Raw genomic sequence first — 19,893 nt, 5'->3', positions numbered from 1 at the left:
AAATTGAATAATGAAATTTGAATAGTCAAACTTACCTTTTTTTTTTCCTTTTTTTCCTCTTCTTTCTTTCTTCCTTTTTTTTCCCCCGGTTTTCTGCCTCTCTATACCGTTTCCTCATCTTTCCTTGTGCAAGGAAAATGAAAAAAAAAAAAAAAAGGTCAAAAAATGGCCAAGTTAGTCGAGCTTTTGCAAAGGAGGTCCCTTATCTTCCATTTGATATAAAAAAAAATTGATTTGTGTTTGTATTAATTTCATCTGTAATTTATGTAATGCGATCTTATAAATTTAATGTAGGATTTCTCAATTTTGTTGAGGAACTTGATTACTACACTTTTAAGATCAGAAGATTGATGGAATAACTTGAGGGATTTTTGTATTTCATCTATAATTATGTAATGCAGCCTTACACAAAGAAAATTGAAGCTGGGTTTCTAAATTTTTGTTCAGAGCTTGATTGATTGATGCTTTATTCTTTTGTTTTATATGTAATTTATGCAATGCAAACTTTAACATAGAAAATTAATGTTGGGTTTCTAAATTTTGTTTGGTTTGTGTATATAAATCAGGTTTGGGACCATGGGAAGCCATATGAGCAAGAAGCCTCAGGAAACTACTAGTGCAATCAACGATCTGAAATCTTATGAAGCCACGTGCAGGGTCGACATAGATTTAAAATCCTTTGATAGAACTCTTGAAGCGCGAACTAACAAAGTTATCAATGCTCTTGCTGTTGGGGTTGAGGTTAAAGCCCTGTCGTTTGATTCCTTGAAGGAAGTCACAGAATGTCTGTTGGAGATGAATCAGGAGGTTGTTAAAGTTATCTTGCATTGCAAGAAAGACATATTGAAGAATCAAGAATTATTCGAGCTAGTCAAGGAGTACTTTGAGAATAGCCTCAAGACTCTAGACTTCTGTACTGCATTGGAGAAGTGCTTAAAGCGCGCTCGTGATAGTCAATTGCTTATTCTTGTGGCACTTCAACAATTTGAAGAAGAAGACAAGGTGGAAGGGAACAATAGGTACACTAAGACATTGGAGGAGCTGAAGAATTTCAAGAATGCTGGCGACCCTTTCACAGAAGAATTTTTGCAAATTTTTCAATCTGTTTACAGGCAGCAAATGCACATGTTGGAGAAGTTGCAAATGCAAGAGGGCAAGCTTCATAGGAAGCTGAAATCTATCCATGCTTGGAAAAAGGTGTCGACCATTATATTTGCAGCTACATTCGCTGCTGTTCTAATTTGCTCGGTAGTGGCTGCCACCGTGGCTGCACCACCTGTGACAGCTGCTCTTGCCGCTGCAAGTTCCATTCCATTAGGATCAATGGGAAAGTGGATTGATTCCCTTATGAAGAATTATGAAGATGCAGTCAAAGCACAAAAGAATATCCTTATCCTTATGAATGTGGGCACTTATATAACTATTAAGGATTTGGACAGCATTAGGATTCTAATTGATCGTTTGGAAATCGAGGTTGAATGGCTATTGAAAACTGTGGACTTTGCAATCAATGAAGAATCTGTAAAATTTGCAGTGGAAGAGATCAAGAAAAAATTAGACGTGCTTATGAAGAATACCGAGGATTTAGGTGTTCAAGCTGATGTTTCTAGCCAAGATATTCGGATGGCTCGGACTATTATTCTGCAAAGGATAATAAAACACCCCAACCATTGAAGATTTGATGACATCTAGTGGGTACTATACTGACCTTAAGCTGGAGACTTTTCTTTAGTGATGTTTATGATGAAAAACGTCAATAACTTGTAACTTTGATTTGGAACATAAATTATGCAACAGAATACATGTTATATGCGATTAAGAATAATTGGATTCTTTCATTTATTATTTTGCCTTTTCATAAATTTCTTGCAAATGCCATTTGCATTTTTGCTTAGAAATCTAGTATATGTAATACAGAGTACTTGCTAAAGCTATAGTCAAAACAGCAGAGCGAAGTTAGGGTCTAGAAATAGTACATTACACTACGACACGAAAATTTTGGTCAATCGTTTTCACTGTTAGAAGGGACCCATCATTCACAAAGACAAAATGGGTGATGGTCGAATATGAAAATTTGTGGCTGAAGCCATATATGCACAGACTAGAAACACGTAGATTTTGAACTAAGATAGATGAGAAAAAGGTGAGAAATGTACATTTTCCAGTCAAAATCATAACATAAGCGTTGTTCGCTACACACTTCATGGTAGACAGGTCCCTTTCTATTCCTTCGAGAGGGAAATGACCTTTTGAATAGAAATCTGATAGCATCTATGACACGACCCGTTCCCAATTTACCTAATGAACTCGACACATGACGTGTGTCTATGGTAAATATCAGTTTAGTTCCAGACCCACCACCAAGACAACTTTAACCTACTTTGACTATGACATTTTTTTTTTAAAAATGTTGACAAAGTTTCCATTGCAACATTGACTAAAACCACCTAAACAATAATCAATTTTACCCATAATTTAAAATAGGTTACACAAGCTCCTCAAAACACAAATTATTCAAAATAAAATATGGTAAATCAACCTTTAATATTATTTACAAATAAAAGTCCCCAAATGTTTTAAAAATACTAAATATACAAGGAGCCCATGATATGGATACATGAATTACAAAGAAATTTTTCAGACCAAAGGTGCATGTATTCCAAAAGAAACATGAACTATATAAACTAAGAAATTGAGTCATACAACTAATGATAATGTGTTGCTCAACAGGTTTCAACGCTGCTCAACTCAACTACCATCTGATAAGAAAATGAGTGAAAAAATATATGAGTTTGTAACTCACTGAGTGGATAATTCGTAATTCCGTATACATTTTCTATTTGTACATAATTATTATAAACCTTTACTTACTCTATTACAATTTTAAAGAAATTCTGAAATTTGGTAATAACTTTTAAAATTGAAACATGATTGAATCATAAAATCATTTGTTCTTTATTCTAAATAAACAACTATAAAGTATAACGAATACAAATAATATGATATCCATGAAAATCTATGAAACACTATCGTTACTCAATATTATAAGCTAAAATCTTTATTCTGTGAACTGAATAAACTGAATTATATAATTTGTAATCTAATAAACTGTAGTAATATTAAAAATTCACACTAAAAAGGTACACGGAATAACCTTACTCATGTATCAATTAATACCGATATACATGGCAAAACTATTAAATTTTGAAATTCTGAGAATCTGAAATTTATAATTCCAATCATAAACATGCATAGCTCCCCAAAGGCTATAATCTAGTCAGATACTATGAAAACACATTCGCACCGTGCAGAGTAGATAAAATCACCATAGCTAATCATACATTGGGAAACATATTCACACTAGTTCAGAGCGGGTAAAATAACCATATAGGGTTATATATTGTGGAAATATATTCACACAAGTGCAAACAAGTGTAAAATCACTTGGGTGCTTTCTGATAGTTTTAAAAGTAACTTTAGTTATACTAAAATATTTAATACTGATATAATGGGCCAATGAAAAGGTTTAACTTAGCTGAATTTAACTTTCAGAATAATCTCTTATATTAAAAATAACTTTATTCTAAAAATCATACTTTTTAAATCAATCATTTGAAATAAATAACTTTTACAGCTTATATGATTTACTATAAGAAATATAATAAACAATTATTTGATATAAAGTTGAAAACTAAAATAAGTGTTTATTTCTAAGAAGTAGATATTCACTTACTCAATACAAGTTATAGGGTAGGATGACAAATAAGCTTTTCAAATATCTTCTTCACCACCTGAAATACGATGTAAAATAATCAATTTAACCACTATTATACTAAGTAGCTATGAATATTAATAATCGAATACTAAAACTTGGCCCTTGTTTGAGCCCCATTGTAAAGAGAAAGTTTGGTAAAATTTATTATGGAATAGTACTTTTTGAAAGAATGTGTGATTAAAAAAGAAGAATTTTTTTTTGATTTACGTATAATATTATTTTATTGAAGAATGTGTGGTTGAAGAGAAGAGGAAGAAAAATGTATTAAAATTTTAAAGAGTGTCAAACAAGGGCTTAATTTCTTCAATCTCCTAAAATCACTTGAAGCAAATTCCACTTTCTAATCCCTTTATTAATAGCTAATTCATCAAAATAACCTTCACTCCAAGTATAAAAATAATTATCTCATCTCCAATCTAGTAAAATCTTGAAATCACACTTGCATCAATTTATTTTACATTTTATTCCTAGGGATATAAATTTGGCTTGCCGGCTTGGACGGCCTGTGGCTCAACTTGGGAAAGCCCGAGTCAGCTTAGCTCATGGCTTGGAGGCACCGAACCAAGTCTCGGGCTAGCCCCATTTCAGGGCATCGGCTCGAGCCGGCAAAAAAATAATAAAATATAAAAAATAAGTGCTTGCAAAAAAATTATATACATGTAAATTTAAAACTTGTAGCTACTTGTTAAGGCAACAGATTTGTTGGTTGCCTAAACCTGTAACTAGATACATAAAGCTGCTTGTTAAGGTAGCTTAACAGACAGCTATAAAGAAATGTAATTTTGATTAATTTAAAAAAAATGCGTAAGTTTTTTAATTTATTTGTTCAAGAAAAAATTGTACACTGAATATTTTATTTGTGTACAATTTTAACTCCGCTTATGTTGATTGTAGCTGGTCCCAAGCTCAAAAAAGGAGAAGAATTGTAATAAATTATTTAATTTATAATTCATAAAAATTGCACAATTTTTAAAATTTTTAAAAAATGTTAGAATTGTCATGAAGTAAAAGCTCTAGCCGAGCCTAGATTTTCAGATCTTGAGCCCAATAAAGCTAGCACCATCTTACTCGAGTTGAGCTCGAGTCTCGAGTTTTTGCTCGCGAGTCGACTTGTCTCGACTCGTTGACATGCCTACTTATTCCATAAAATCATTCTTTAAAGTGAATATTTAATCAATATTATCATTTCTCTAAACTATATTTACTCAAGAACCCAATTAAAAATTCTAGGGTTTGCCCAAAAATAATATCTTACCTTAATGTAAATGGAAAGTAACCAATCAGGGAACTTCAATTAACAATGGTGCTCATTTCTCTTAATCTGAAATTTACACCAACAAATGAAAACCCTAAAGATTAAGTATAAATTATACTATATCCCTTGAAGAAATTAAGCAAATTGAATAATGAAATTTGAATAGTCAAACTTACCTTTTTTTTTACCTTTTTTTCCTCTTCTTTCTTTCTTCCTTTTTTTCCCCCCGGTTTTCTGCCTCTCTATACCGTTTCCTCATCTTTCCTTGTGCAAGGAAAATGAAAAAAAAAAAAGGTCAAAAAATGGCCAAGTTAGTCGAGCTTTTGCAAAGGAGGTCCCTTATCTTCCATTTGATATAAAAATCTAGTATTTTACTTTCCAATAATAGATAAGTATATCTCCAACTTTAAACTATGTCCATCTTAGACTCTCATATATTGTAAATTGTGAAATAAACCCCAATAAAATAATATGGTCAATTCAAATCCTTCTTAGACTTTGACTTTGACAAGTCAACTTTTGATTTTTGATTAAACGAAATGGGTTATAACAATATGATCTTTGAGGTTGAATGTATCCATCAACCGTGAATCTATTTGGTCTTTCAAAAAACACATAATATTCAAGTCGATGTTGTCTTTCCAAATTCTTTAACGTTTGCAAAGAAGAGGAAAAAACTGCACCTGAATTGTCCTTTATGTTGGAAAATTGAAGAGGAAAAGAAGGAGATGGAAACAAGAAATAAAGTATAAGGATCGAACACGTATATGATAAACTGTCATAAAAATGATATTTGCCTTCTCTAGTATGCTTTTAGGATTTCCAACGAATAACTCAAAGGATTGACAAGCCTTCAAGTAAAAAGTGCAAAAGTAAAATGATTCTTTCTAATGGAACTTGTTGAAAACTGGAATAAGGATTGAATATGTATATAGAATAGGGAAAATTCAATTGTAGAATGAATGGTGATTTCTAATGTAGTTTTTCTTATGTTTGGAATTCGAGGTCTATCACCTATTTGTGGATTTCTAACATTATACCATGAAAAAGCTCCAAACACTCGTGAAAAGTTGGGAACTTTCCACAAAAAGCACTAGAAGTTCAAATGAAAAACCAGCCCAACGGCTTGATTTTTGAACCATGCATCGCATGGTTATATTCTTGCATACTCATAGTAAAAGCAAAATTGCTTCTATTTCCTGTAGATAATGTCTTGTTTATACATTGACATTTAGCCTGTGCTTATGCAAGGTTAAGCAAAAATCACCCGACATTGCCTTTCAATTTCATCCAACATTATCTTCCCATATCATCTTTAATTCAATCACATTTCAATCCAAAAGGTACCCAAATTTTGAACAAAAACAATTATATAACAATTTCTCCACTTGTTCAAAATTTTCACATATTCATATTTGGTAACACTAATGTATAACGATTAGATATCTTTTGATTTAAATCCAACAATAGTATAAATCTCACATGATAATTTTAGGTAGCATGATAATTTTGAACCAGCTATTCCCTGTGATAATACTGGTGAAATCACACACATGAGTGTTATGTAACATATGTTTTCACAAGTTCCTAAAACTCGCTTAGTGCTATTATGATCTTACACTTATCTTATTCATTGAACTATTAAGAGATAAACTCTCACTCTCTATTAAGGTGGCACCACCTCAAAATTCACATAAGTGAAGTTCTTCCAGTATCTTTATTACTTTTAGAAGTACTTATACTTTATACTGAACTTCATTAAGAGTTTTATAAACTCGTCCCTCCAATCGTAACAACCAGCATTATTTATCAAGAATATGATTTTATAGTAGGTTAATAGTGTTGAAACTTATCCACTTATTGTTGAGTTATTATTACCTTTTGAACCTAAATATACTTGTTCATTATAATTGGGTAGGATTTTCATTATTGGTGAGCTTTTAATCAACGAGTTTCAACTCCATCATTCTCGATGTAGATCTTACTGTCTCTTTTGTAAGATGTTTAGTCAACTGATTAGCTAAATTTTTGCTACACTTAACATATGTGAGAGAAATTACTCCATACTTGATTAATTTTCTCAAATACTTGTGTTTTAGACTCATATGTTTAGACTTTTCATTTTACTTTACTATATGCTCGTGCTAAGGTGGTTTGACTATCACACAAAATGGGTATCAAAGAAATATCTTTTGCACCCAATGAAATTTCATAAAGAAGATGCCTTAGCCATTCAACCTCTTTTCTTGTTTAAGCCTATGCTAAAAACTCAATCTCCATTGTTGAGTGTGTAATGCATGTTTATTTCTTAGACTTCCAAGAAACTACACATTCTCCAAGAGTAAACATTCAACTCGAAGTAGACTTGTTTTTTCCCACACTTGATATCCAACTAGCATCAGTATGTCCTTCAAGAATTGTAGTCCAAAGTTTTTGATTTTCTTTAAGTAACCAAGAATCCTTCCTATGGCCTTCCAATGTTCCGAATTTGGATTACTTGTAAACCTATTTAATTTACTTACGGCAAATATAACATCTGGTCTTGTACATTGTACTGTATACATAAGACTTTCGATTTCACTTGCATACTCAATTTGATCTATTGCTCCTTCATTATTTTTTATTAACTTGATACTTGAATCCAACAGAGTATTTGCCTCTTTAGTCTTTGTTTGTCAACCATTCTACTATATTATTTTTCTACAATACTCATTTTCTACCACACATTCTTCTTTAAAATAATATTATACATAAATAAATAAAAAATCCTTCTTTTTACCCATATATTATAATATCAATCACTATTTCATAATACACTTTTTGAAATTAAAGAGGCACAAATAGGTCCTTAATGTTCAAGTATTTGAATTTATTTATCACTTTCTAAACGTAATGTGATTGGCTTAATGAATAACCCCTACTATCCTTCTTAACTTTAATATCAATGATAGTGTCCACTTGTCTAAGATCTTTCATTTTTGAACATGAAAGATTGAAACATCTTCGTTTCTTTAATTCCTTCCATGTCATTACTTATAATTAACATATCATCCACATAAAAACATGCAAATATAATAATATTATCACATACTTTGATATATAAACATTTATCAACGGAATTATGAGTAAAATCATACGACATAACAATAGTGTCAAATTTTTCATGTAATTTTTTAAGGGCTTGTTTTAAATCATATAAGGACTTGATTAGTTTGCATACTTTATTTTCATTTTCAGGTAGAACAATCCTTTTTGGTTGTTCTATATAAACCTCCTCTTCTAGATCTCCATTTAAAAATGCCTCTTGATATTCATTTGATAAAAACATGTGAATCATAAATAGATGTTAATGCAAATAAGATCCCTATCGAGTTCATCCTAACTACGGATGCATACGTGTTAAATTAATCTATTCATTCCTTTTTTTTATACTCTTTTGCTACTAGCCTAGCTTTATAGATATTGAGTGTTCCATCGAAATTATATTTTCTTTTAAAAGCCCATTTAAAATCCATGGTTTTAGAATCCTTTGGTAAATCAACAATTTCCCAAGTGTTACTGATATAATAGAATCCATTTCATTATTTATTGCATCTCTCCAGAATATGAAATCTCTAGAACACATTGCTTATAAGTTTTAAGATCACTTTCGACTTCAAGAACAAAAGGAATTGATCTTAGAACATCCTTCATATCTCCTTCTACTAAGTAGAATGAAATAAATTGGGAATCCATTTCATCTGATCCTAGCCCTTTTTCTTTTCTAATTCTTTTACTTTTTTGAGATTCACTTTCAACATCTCTTTTAGATGTCTCTTCTTGTAATTCTATAGAAGTTGGAATGTCTACATTAGTTTCATTTTGAGAATTTTTGTTGCCAACACATTCTCGAAAAGCTGCACATTCCTTAATTCAATTATAACAGTTGATTCTAATTTTAATAACTTATAGGCATTGCTATTTAAAACATATCCTACAAAGGCACATTTAATACTTTTAGAACCTAATTTAGTTCTTTTAGAATTTGTGTTCTTGCAAAAAGCAAGACAACCCTGCATTTTGAAATAATTGATATTTGGTTTCTTTCATTTCCATATTTCATATGGAGAAATCTTATTCATTTTCAAAGGAATCATACTTACTATATGACAAGCACTAAGTAAGGCTTCACCCCATAAATTATATGGTAATTCAAAATTTAGTAACATAGCATTTATCATTTCTAAGAAAGTGCTAATCTTCCTTTTAGCTAAACCGTTTTGTTCATGTGTGCGTGTTGCAGAAAATTGGTGTACAATGCCATTTTGTTCACAAAATATTTTGAATTTGATTAAAAATATTCTTCACCTCTATCATTTATAATAGTTTTTATTTTATTTCCTAATTGATTCTCAACTTCTACTTTATATACCTTAAATGTATTGAATGCTTTATCTTTATGTTTTAAAATACAAATATAAGTATATCTAGAACAATCATCAATGAATGTAATGAAATATCCATTACCTCCTTTTGTTAGTATGTCAGTCAATTTACATATATCGGAATGCACAAGTTCATGTAATTAAGATTTTCTTTCTACGTTATGAAATGTCTTTTAATCATTTTTTATTTAATATATGTTTAACATTTTTCTATGTTATCAACTTCATATTGTACTGACCAATATTTAATCATTCTTTTCATAATGTTAATTCCTACACGTGCTAATCTACCATGCCCTAAATTAAATGAATCAATAACATAAGTAAAAGATTTATTTTTATTAGAATCATTTTCAAAATTACAAAATTTGAACATTCCTTCAGTAGAATAGTCATTTCCAACAAAATACCTACTGTGAATCCGTACAAGTTTTCTCGACTCAAATACTGATTTGATTCCCAATTTTCCCAAGAAAACCCCACTTGCTAAGTTTCTATTCATTTTTGGTACATGAAGGATATTTGTCAAAATAATCTTCTATCCTGAAGTGAAGATGATTTCCACATTCCATTTGCCAATCACTTTAGATCTTCCTTTATTTCTCATTTGGATCTCTTAACCATCATCAATATCATGATAAGTTTTGAAAGGGGACTTATCATAACATACATGGATGATTGAGTAGTTATTATACCACCATAGCGATAATCTCATCAATGGAATTCATTTGTCCTTCATTCTTTGTTGCTTTTTATGCTTGCAATCTTTTGCGCAGTGTCCTGATTTTCTACAAACATAACAATGTCCTTTAGACTTGGTTTTAAACTTTTTTTGATTATTTTTAGGACCAAGAGGTCTCCTTTTCTTCTAGCACTTGTTGGAGTTATCCACATTTGTCTACATCATTAGTTTTTGAAGAGCCATCATAAGAACTCTAGATGTTATCTCTTGCCATTGATTATTCCTCTATGCGAAGATGTTTTTGACCATTTTCCAAAGAGAAAGTTTTCGAATTTTTGAAGAATCTTCTTCCTATATCATTTTCAAGTTCTCAAGAATTTAGTAATAATTGCTCCAACTTGAAAGGATTCTAGAAGTTTGATTTTTACCACTTTTAATTTGTTGATAATGAGTCGTAATTTATGTACTTGAGGAAACAAAGGAATATTATCTAACATTTTGAAATCAAATTATTTAGATATAAGAAATTTCTTGGTACCTTCCCCCTCAATTTTATATTTGTTTTCAAGTGTATCCCATATTTCGAAGCACGGTTAAGTAGAAAATCACCTAACACTGCCTTCCAATTTCATCCAACATTGTTTTTCACATTATCATTAATTCATTCACATTTCAACCTAAAAAGGTGCCCAAATTTTGAACAACAAACAATTGCTCTCCCCGTCCCACTTATAAGGCTGTTTTTTTCACATGGACTAAGACATCTTATTTAATGTTATTAAAAAAAGTAATTTTTGCCAAATTTTTTCTAATTTATCCTTATTTGTATTTGTACAATTTCAAGATTAAGTAGAGAAAATTAGTTATAATTAGACAAATTAAATAAGGATATATTAGTAAACAAACAAAATAAAATATTTTCAATAAAAAAAGTGACTATATAAGAAAATAAGGAAAATCAGCCTATATAGATGGGAAGGAAGGAATATATAACACTTTAAATTCTCCAAACAAGCATGGAAACCTTGTTGTTAGAAGCAACACATTCTTCATACCGGAGTGTCCATGCTCAGAAGCATACTTTTGAATACGTGTGCACTTTTGTTCCCTGAAAGAGTTAACAGGCTAAATTCTATGAACTGGCGTGCGATGCAGAAGTTTTAAACCTTTCCGTGTGACACGGGTGCGTGGTTCGATTTGTCCCCTTCTCTCATGAATTGTCGAACATTAGAATTATTGTCAGATTTTATCTCGTAAGTGAATGGATTATATACAACCACATGGACCCAAATCAACCGTTCGGGTTGACGATTTTTTGGTTCACCTCTAGCGTACTACACGAGCTAAAAAAACACACACTACCTCTATTTGTATTCTCGAAGGCACTTCTCTCTTTCACAAAAGACTCACATAAATTTTCTTTACATCAAATTAAACCACATGCTCCACTATTTGTGCATGTCTCAGATGTACTAGCACTGCATCTTTGATGCAGTCATCGATTCTCCTGAGAGTTCACAATTGCCGCAAGGAAACATTCGTCAATTTTTAATTTTTTTTTGAGTTTCTTTATAGTAAATGTACTTGCAACTAAAATAATTTACATAATAAATAAGTTCTTCATAAGAAAATTATTAAACAAATAATTATTTTATTGATTAAAATAGAGAAATTAAAATGAAAAATATAAGTTTTTCCTTGTAATTAAAAAATATGATAAAACAACTTGTTTAAAGATATTTGGGGAACGGGAGACTCGTATCCACTTACCATCCGTCTGGATAAACTAACTGAAGCGTTCGTTACTATACAAATCTTGCTCCGTGGCACAGAATTTTATCAATCGAAAATCCAGAGTGAATCGGAGTTTTCCATCAAAATGAAGATTCTAAATATTTCGCATAGGCATTCATTAATTCTATCTAAATTCCAGAATCATATTATCAAGAATGTCTTCAAATTCAGAACCCGTAATTCCTGTCCCTACCATTTTCTTATCCACGCTTCACGCAGTCGAAAAAATGGCAGCACAATGACAGTCTCTTGTAAGCTCAAAACCTCTAAGAACGATATTAATAGGAAGAGCATGGACAAGAGTTTACAAACCAAGATTGTGGTGCCTGAGCTGGATGGAGCACCGTCACTTTCTGAGGCGGCGGAGGAGGGAGGAAGTGGTGCTCCAGCAAAACAACCGCCGCTGTCTAGTAAGAAAAACGGTTTTGGGTTGTTGAAGGGGTTTCCTAGAAGGGTTTTGGCAGTTCTTTCAAATTTGCCTCTGGCTATTGCTGAGATGTTTGTTGTTGCTGCCTTAATGGCCTTAGGTAGGGACATTCCAATCTTCTGTTTGAATTATGAATAGATTTTTTCAAATCACTGCTCAATTTCTTGCTTCTGTTTTATTTGTTTCTTCTGATGGGATGATTAATTTTGCTGTTTTCTTCATAAAAATTGATTAAGAGAGAGAAAAAAGGGAAGGATTATGTCATTGGCAGTCTGTGTATAACTTTATTTCACAAGCATTTGACTATTTATATCGTTTTAGCTTTGCATTAGTTTATGTTGTAAAGGTGAATAAAGTACAAGAAAGATTATATGAAACAAGTTTGTGCGTGTGCTTAAAAGCACCTTTCCGAGTAGTGCAACAGTGTATGAACTTGTAGAGATTGTCTCGTGCAGCCCACATTTGTAGTTGATATGTGAAAAAGAAAAAGAAAAAAAAAAAAAAACTAAAAGGAAAAGGTTGTTAATTTGGACCGAAATTGTCTCTGAACTTTATTTGCTGGCATACAGAAGAGGGACTAATGACCTGTTTTGTACTGCTAGACAGGCGTCTTCTAACTTGAGATGAAAATCATTATCAATTAAAATGACTAATAACGTTGATATCGGTGAGGAAATTCTAGCGTTAATTCAACTTTTTATGATGGATTGAATAACCTAAAACAGTTTACACCAGCTTTTATTGTTATCCTCTAATGAAATAAGAAGCAAAAAACTAGGCATCCTTGCACGGTTTAATGCATAATTAGATTAAACCAGCTAGTAATGTTGTCATGTAATGAATAAGAAAAGGAAAATTTAGGCATTCTTTATATGGTTTAGCGCATTTGGCTTCATTATTGAACAGATAAATGATTGGTGACATCTGTATTTGGTGCAACTGTTCCCTTGATGCTGATAATTAGCCATGTGGTATAAAAGGAGTTACCATGTCTTGTTACTTCAGTCTGCTTAAGCAATAATGCAAGTTCTTTTTCACATGTTTTTGTTTGATGTAATGGCATTGTTTCTTTCTGAATCTTTGCAGGCACTATAATCGATCAAGGTGAGGTGCCAGAACACTATTTTCAGAAATACCCCGAAGATAATCCTGTCCTCGGATTCTTCACATGGAGGTGGGTTCTCACACTCGGCTTTGACCGCATGTACTCATCTCCAGTATTCCTGGGAACATTGGCTCTCTTGGGAGCATCACTCATGGCGTGCACATACACAACACAGATCCCTGTTTTGAAGGTAGCAAAAAGGTCCGGTTTTGTGTCTAATAAACAATGTTTGTTTGACTCTTTAATGTTCTTAAAGACACTTTAGTTGATAGTATGTGTCCCTGTTTGCAGATGGTCTTTCTTACATTCTGCAGAGGCAATTCGTCGGCAGGAATATTCAGACACCTTGCCCAGAGCTTCAGTTCAGGACTTGGGCATCCTTTTAATGGGGGCTGGATATGAAGTATAATGTTTTATCCTTGTCCTTTTATTTCTTTTATTGCTCTTTCCTTTATGTATAAACTTGGCTGCACACTGGATCAAGTTACAGTAACCATTCATTTGGAATCTGTTTCTATATTTCGAGGCATTGTTTGTCACAAATCTCCTTTCACTTTCTCAAGTGTTGCAAAACCATGACTATTGGATATTTCCCCATTGTGTATAATTAGGTATTCTTGAAAGGGCCATCATTGTACGCCTTCAGGGGTTTGGCTGGTAGGTTTGCCCCTATTGGAGTACATTTAGCATTGTTGCTAGTAATGGCAGGTGGAACTCTTAGTGCTACTGGGAGCTATAAAGGATCTGTAACAGTGCCCCAGGGTTTGAACTTTGTTATCGGAGATGTGCTGGGGCCCAGTGGGTTTCTATCAACTCCTTCAGAATCTTTCAATACCCAAGTTCATGTCAATAGGTTCTACATGGACTATTATGACAGTGGAGAGGTAGGCATCCACGGTTGCAATATGACTTCTCAACATTGTTCATTTCTGAATATTTCGTTCAAATGTTTTATTTTGTTGTGTCATAGGTTGCTCAGTTTCATAGCGATCTGTCTCTGTTTGACCTTAATGGGAAGGAGGTAATGAGGAAGACAATAAGCGTCAATGATCCTTTGAGGTACGGAGGGATCACTATATACCAGACTGATTGGAGTTTATCGGCATTACAAATAACAAAGGATGATGAAGGACCTTTTAATTTGGCTATGGCACCTCTAAAAATCAATGGGGACAAAAAGCTTTATGGAACTTTTCTGCCTGTCGGAGATGCTGATTCTCCTGATGTTAAGGGCATGTATGTGTCCTTTTTACTGTCTTGTTTTTAGAAGTATAAACTAAATGTTGTCTGCAGTAAAGAAACAAGAAGTTCCACTTGAATGTTTGTCCATCAAATATTCTGAGATTCGTCAGATGCCAATACTTCTACTCCCTCCATCCCATAAATATAGTTCTTTTTTTTTTCACACACATTAAGAAAATTTAGTTAATATAGTTGAAATAATAAATTTTACTATCATTTTTCCTATTATATCCCTACAGTAATGCAATTAATATTCAAGGTAATTAAATTATGCATGCAATATTGAAGGTAATTAAACTATGTATTTGTGATAATAAGGAACATTGAATAGAGGTATATAAGAAAATTAGTATATTAACTACACTCTCAAATAAGAAATAGGACCATAATTTTGAACAAACGAAAAATGAAAAAAGGATCTTTATGAGACAAATGGAGTAATAGTTTTCCATTCTGCTGTGTGATTTTAACACCTTCAACTTTTCCTTCTTTTTCTGATTGAGAATTCAGATCGATGCTAGCTCGTGACTTGCAATCAATTGTCCTATATGATCAAGAAGGAAAATTTGCAGGAGTCCGGCGGCCAAATTCTAAGCTTCCGATTGACATTGATGGTTTTAAAATTGTTGTTGTAGATGCAATTGGTAGTACTGGCCTTGATTTAAAGGTGATGACAAAAGGATTTTGTTTGTGCCTTAGCTTTACTATGATGCATTCTTTCCTCTTTTTTCCTGACGATAAATTTTGTACCATCTCAGACTGATCCTGGTGTGCCAATTGTTTATGCTGGTTTTGGTGCTCTAATGCTCACCACATGTATCAGTTTTTTATCACATAGCCAGGTAAAAATTTCCCTTACATTTATCTAGGGTCTGGTTTTCAATGTTTTAACTATTACAACTTTCACCCTAGAAGCCTTGATAATCGTTTACTCTTACAAATTTTTATGCATTTCAAGATTTGGGCATTACAAGATGGAACGACAGTGGTGATTGGAGGCAAAACAAACCGAGCCAAGGGTGAATTTCCAGAAGAGATTAATCGGTTGCTTGATCAGGTCCCTGAAATAGTGGAGTCAACTTCTTCTACACAATCTAACAATCTCAGTGGCTAGTTCCGAGGAGCTACATTTTTAGAAATTGAAAGAAACTTCCGTTTTACATTATTAGCTGGAGAAGAGACATTGGATGATCAAGGTAAGAGTATGAATGATATGTGCTTGGCTTTTCGGCTTGCTCTTGCAAGGAGATTGCTTAACATCCAGATTTGAGTTGTTTGACATTGCTGCAGAATACTGGGACATATATACATATTTGTTCATACACCAAACTTGATAAGGTAAAAAAAAAAATTTGAAGAAAAATATTGTTCGTCTCAGATGTATTATTCTTGGTGTAACTCGAGCAAATGCAGCAAGTATCTTTTTGAGTCAAAGATGTATTCGTTGTTTTTCAGGATCTTCTGAAAAAAATATGATGCTAATTCACACATTTCGTGTTTCTAAATGCATCTGATACTGTGCATAGCTTTTTTGACTGTAGTTCTGTAACTTCTGATTTTCTTGAGAAAAACTGTATAAAAAATGAAAATGTAACATCCAACATCACTGTTTGTGGTGCAGACTTCAGCAAAATCTCAATGCATATTTGATTGAAACAATGTTCAATTGTTAGGATGAAAATGAATAGCTTGATTTTACGTCTAAATATATTCATACTAGAGATTTATTCTGCTAAAAGGGAGGATTTTGAGGGATAATATTGTATTTGAGATGGATACTAGCCAGAGAAGAATACATGGAGATGGTCATCAGTTTTCTAGTTCTGTTTCAGTCTTCTTGACTTTGTATTGAATGAAATGGAAGAAAACACTATATAGGCATGGGCGATATCATTTAGTTGGCAATTTCATTAACATCATTGTTCGTCACGGTGGAATTTAACTGTCACATTGTTCTTTTACCTTGACATTATTAATAAATGATTAAATATATAAGCTCTTCAAACCTAGTGACAGTTGCATTTAAATTATTTTCAAACTTCACTAGTCATCATTACATTAATCACAATTGCCAAGTTATATACTTGTATATAAATAATTCAAAAATTTATATTTCTAGGCAACAATTATCACCCGAAATCTTCGATTCTCGAGACATCATTCTTTGATTGACAAGTCCGAAACAATGAGTACATAAACTTATGAATAGAATATTAGATAATATTTATATATGATGACTTCATTAGCACATTCTTCAGTAATTTAGGCCAAATATTTATATTTTGACGACCTTGCCGTATCATTTAGGAAGAGGAGTACGCTTGGTATGTGACGCACACACTGTATTTCTTTTTTAATAAAAAAGTTGTTTGAAATTTAATTAAATGTAATATCTAAAATTAGTTAAATTGAGAGATCAAATTCTACTTTATGTGGTAAGAATGAAATTTTATAGGCACTTATTTGGTCTCCATTATTTTTAAATATATTTTGTTCTTATTTTTAATCACACATTCTTCAATAAAATATTATTAGACGAAAATTTCAAAAATTATCCTTATTTTTTAATCATACTTTCTTCATTAAAATACATTTTGGAGCAAAAAATGGGACTCAAAAAATGGCTCGAGATTATCGATCTATGTTCGTAGGGTAAAATTTTTTGAGGATACTATTTTTATTTGAAAATGTGTAAAATGTAAGGAATATTTTTACCAAACAAAAATCAATTCATGAATAATCCCATCTAAAGGAAAAGCAAGAGAAAAATAGTGCACATACAAAAATAAATAAATCGTGGCTCGCGAGCGCCGCGAGGGATATATCAAATTACGTACCTGACACACGATACCATATTCCGCCAAACACAATTCTAACATTACGTCAGTCATCACACATTGACATGGCCATCTCTCTACAATTTTCTCGTCTCTCCACCGGACCGGACTTCTTGTTGCCGGAGGCACGACTTTTCTGGTGGCGGAAACCTTGCTCCATTCGATGTTCCGCAGCAGGAGACGCTGCCTCCTCCTCGTCGGCTACTCTGGAGTCGGAGTTTGACGCCAAGGTGTTTCGGCACAACCTGACTAGGAGCAAGAATTACAATCGCAAAGGGTTTGGACACAAAGAGGAGACCCTTGAGCTCATGAACCGCGAGTACACAAGTATGTTTTCTGAAAATTTTTGCGATTCGTGTACTTTTTTAATCTGTTTTTGCTGGCTGGTGGAAAAGAGGATCGATTGAATTTCGTTTATGGTTGATTTATTTATCTCTGTTTGCTATGTACAAATGGAAATTTCCCTTCCAGAAGCAAATTTGTCGAAATTTTGTTTTTTTCCTTGAAGTTTTCTTGTTTAGGATGTTATTATCGAAACAGGGCGTTTACTTCTTCACTTTGTCTCAACATAATATGTAGGTATACGTAGTGAGATATTCATTTGATTAATAGGTTATCTTAATCTTTACATTGTATGCATATTAGTTCAAGATTAACGGGCTCTTCATATCTCTGTTTCGTCACACAATTACCAGTTTCTCACAGCTTGGCTTGTGTGATCTTGTGTTAAACTCTGTCAGTATCCTTTTTTTTTTTTTTTTTTTGAATATGATGGTAGTAAGGAAAATTGCAGGTGACATTATAAAGAAATTGAAGGAGAATGGGTACGAGTACACCTGGGGAAATGTTACAGTAAAGCTTGCGGAAGCATATGGCTTTTGTTGGGGTGTTGAGCGGGCGGTCCAGATTGCATATGAAGCAAGAAAACAATTCCCAACTGAGAAAATTTGGATCACCAATGAAATTATTCACAACCCCACTGTTAATCAGGTATCAGTTTCTGCAGTCATATTATTTATCTTTCATTCAAATTTCAACAATATTGGAAAGTATATTATCGTCACAGAGTTCAAAACGTTCATTCACTTGTTCCTTTTATCAGTCGATTGGTTAGTAGGGTGTTCAGCTACTTTTGTTTGGTGCGTTTAGATTTGATCTAGATATATTCTTCTATTGTTACTGGCTTCAGGGTTTTATATTTACCTACAGAAGCTTCATTTCTGAGTTGTCGTTTAAGTTTATACACTCAGCTCTTAGTTGCTGTTAATTTTGTGTTCTGGGTCTGCGGCATATTGTAAGCAATTTCTATGCTTAAATTCACTATTTGGATCTGGCAAGTTGAGCAATCAGTAGGATTGTGCCTGAGATCACAGATACGTGTATAATATTAATATGACGGTGATATGTACATGTTTTATTGCTTCTTTTAGCCAGATTGTGTACATCTATTTCATATAATAACCTGCAACGAGCGGTATATATACATGTTTTATTGCTCCTTTTAGTCAAATTGTATACATTTATTTCATATAATAACACGTGAGTAAGGATCTGTAATGTGGTGATAAAGGATATTGTTTTCTGAAACATTTTTGGGAGTGTGGCTCTTATGTAATGCATATATATCTACTGTTTACAGCTTTTACCTGGTAATATTAATCTTCAATTTTGCATTAGAAAATAAGAGACATGCATGTTTAAAGTGCTACTACATACTCATTTGGAGGAAGAAACAAACTCAACTAATTATACTGATTAAATAATTCGACTTTCTATTTACAGAGGCTTGATGAGATGGAAGTTAAAAATCTTCCTGTCAAGGATGGGAAGAAATTTTTTGACGTTGTTAATAAGGGAGATGTTGTGGTATTGCCTGCTTTTGGAGCTGCTGTGGATGAGATGTTGGTTTTAAATGACAAGAATGTGCAAATAGTTGATACAACTTGCCCATGGGTATCTAAGGTAGTTTCCCCTTCGACACGTTCTAAAACCAATTATGGGAATCAAGTAATTATATCCAACCTTTACATCCCTTTCTGACCATCTACATTTTATTTTCTTATAATTTGGTTATGCAGGTTTGGACTACCGTTGAAAAGCACAAGAAGGGAGAGTACGCTTCAATTATTCATGGCAAATATTCTCATGAAGAAACCGTAGCTACTGCTTCTTTTGCAGGAAAATATATAATTGTAAAGAACATGGCAGAGGTACGTCTGACATGCTGCTTCGTGTTTTTCTTTTTCTTTTTTTTCTTTTTTTTTTTTTAATATTAAACTTCCATGCTTAGTTATGAGCATCCATTGTTGGGAATGGTTGAAAAGGCGTTACCATGTTTAATACTTGAATTTA

At 32.6% G+C, this 19,893-nt stretch overlaps 3 protein-coding genes and 1 long non-coding RNA gene across 4 annotated transcripts in view; 3 read left to right on the top strand and 1 right to left on the bottom strand.

The window, feature by feature from the left end:
• The first annotated feature begins 253 nt into the window (after positions 1 to 253).
• LOC111380983 (UPF0496 protein At4g34320-like) lies at positions 254 to 1,842 on the top strand. Its single transcript, XM_023004669.1, has one exon. The coding sequence runs from the start codon at positions 577 to 579 to the stop codon at positions 1,672 to 1,674; it is 1,098 nt and encodes a 365-aa protein (XP_022860437.1). The 5' UTR covers positions 254 to 576; the 3' UTR covers positions 1,675 to 1,842.
• Positions 1,843 to 2,606: 764 nt separating this feature from the next.
• On the bottom strand, positions 2,607 to 5,102 carry LOC111391197. Its single transcript, XR_002702077.1, has 3 exons — positions 5,031 to 5,102; positions 3,734 to 3,791; positions 2,607 to 2,759 (listed from the first exon to the last, which is right to left on the bottom strand). It is a non-coding gene; the product is annotated as an uncharacterized LOC111391197 (long non-coding RNA).
• A 6,787-nt stretch (positions 5,103 to 11,889) lies between these two features.
• On the top strand, positions 11,890 to 16,209 carry LOC111380965 (cytochrome c biogenesis protein CCS1, chloroplastic). The gene is made up of 8 exons (XM_023004650.1): positions 11,890 to 12,457; positions 13,444 to 13,663; positions 13,754 to 13,865; positions 14,074 to 14,346; positions 14,433 to 14,698; positions 15,215 to 15,371; positions 15,463 to 15,546; positions 15,663 to 16,209. Exons 1-8 carry the CDS (start codon positions 12,016 to 12,018, stop codon positions 15,816 to 15,818), a joined length of 1,710 nt encoding a protein of 569 aa, XP_022860418.1. The 5' UTR covers positions 11,890 to 12,015; the 3' UTR covers positions 15,819 to 16,209.
• Positions 16,210 to 17,497: 1,288 nt separating this feature from the next.
• Positions 17,498 to 19,893, top strand: part of LOC111380973 (4-hydroxy-3-methylbut-2-enyl diphosphate reductase, chloroplastic-like) — a 4,209-nt gene continuing 1,813 nt past the window's right edge. The window contains exons 1-4 of the mRNA XM_023004659.1: positions 17,498 to 17,868; positions 18,335 to 18,531; positions 19,324 to 19,503; positions 19,620 to 19,751. Coding sequence (XP_022860427.1) covers positions 17,607 to 17,868; positions 18,335 to 18,531; positions 19,324 to 19,503; positions 19,620 to 19,751 — 771 coding nt within the window. The 5' untranslated portion in view covers positions 17,498 to 17,606. The remainder of the gene's footprint in view (positions 17,869 to 18,334; positions 18,532 to 19,323; positions 19,504 to 19,619; positions 19,752 to 19,893) is intronic.

Source organism: Olea europaea, chromosome 3 (genome assembly GCF_002742605.1).
Source record: "Olea europaea var. sylvestris chromosome 3, O_europaea_v1, whole genome shotgun sequence".
NCBI classification, from domain to species: domain Eukaryota; kingdom Viridiplantae; phylum Streptophyta; class Magnoliopsida; order Lamiales; family Oleaceae; genus Olea; species Olea europaea.
Note: the sequence above shows the minus strand (reverse complement) of the source record. Positions and strands in the feature narration are given on the sequence as shown.

Excerpts from the sequence above, each read along its gene's own strand:
- LOC111380983 (XM_023004669.1), top strand. The coding sequence starts at position 577 with ATGGGAAGCCATATGAGCAAGAAGCCTCAGGAAACTACTAGTGCAATC.
- LOC111380965 (XM_023004650.1), top strand. The coding sequence starts at position 12,016 with ATGAAGATTCTAAATATTTCGCATAGGCATTCATTAATTCTATCTAAA. Across the intron at positions 14,347-14,432 it reads ACTATTATGACAGTGGAGAG|GTTGCTCAGTTTCATAGCGA; the intron begins GTAGGCATCCAC and ends GTTGTGTCATAG. Across the intron at positions 15,547-15,662 it reads GTTTTTTATCACATAGCCAG|ATTTGGGCATTACAAGATGG; the intron begins GTAAAAATTTCC and ends ATGCATTTCAAG.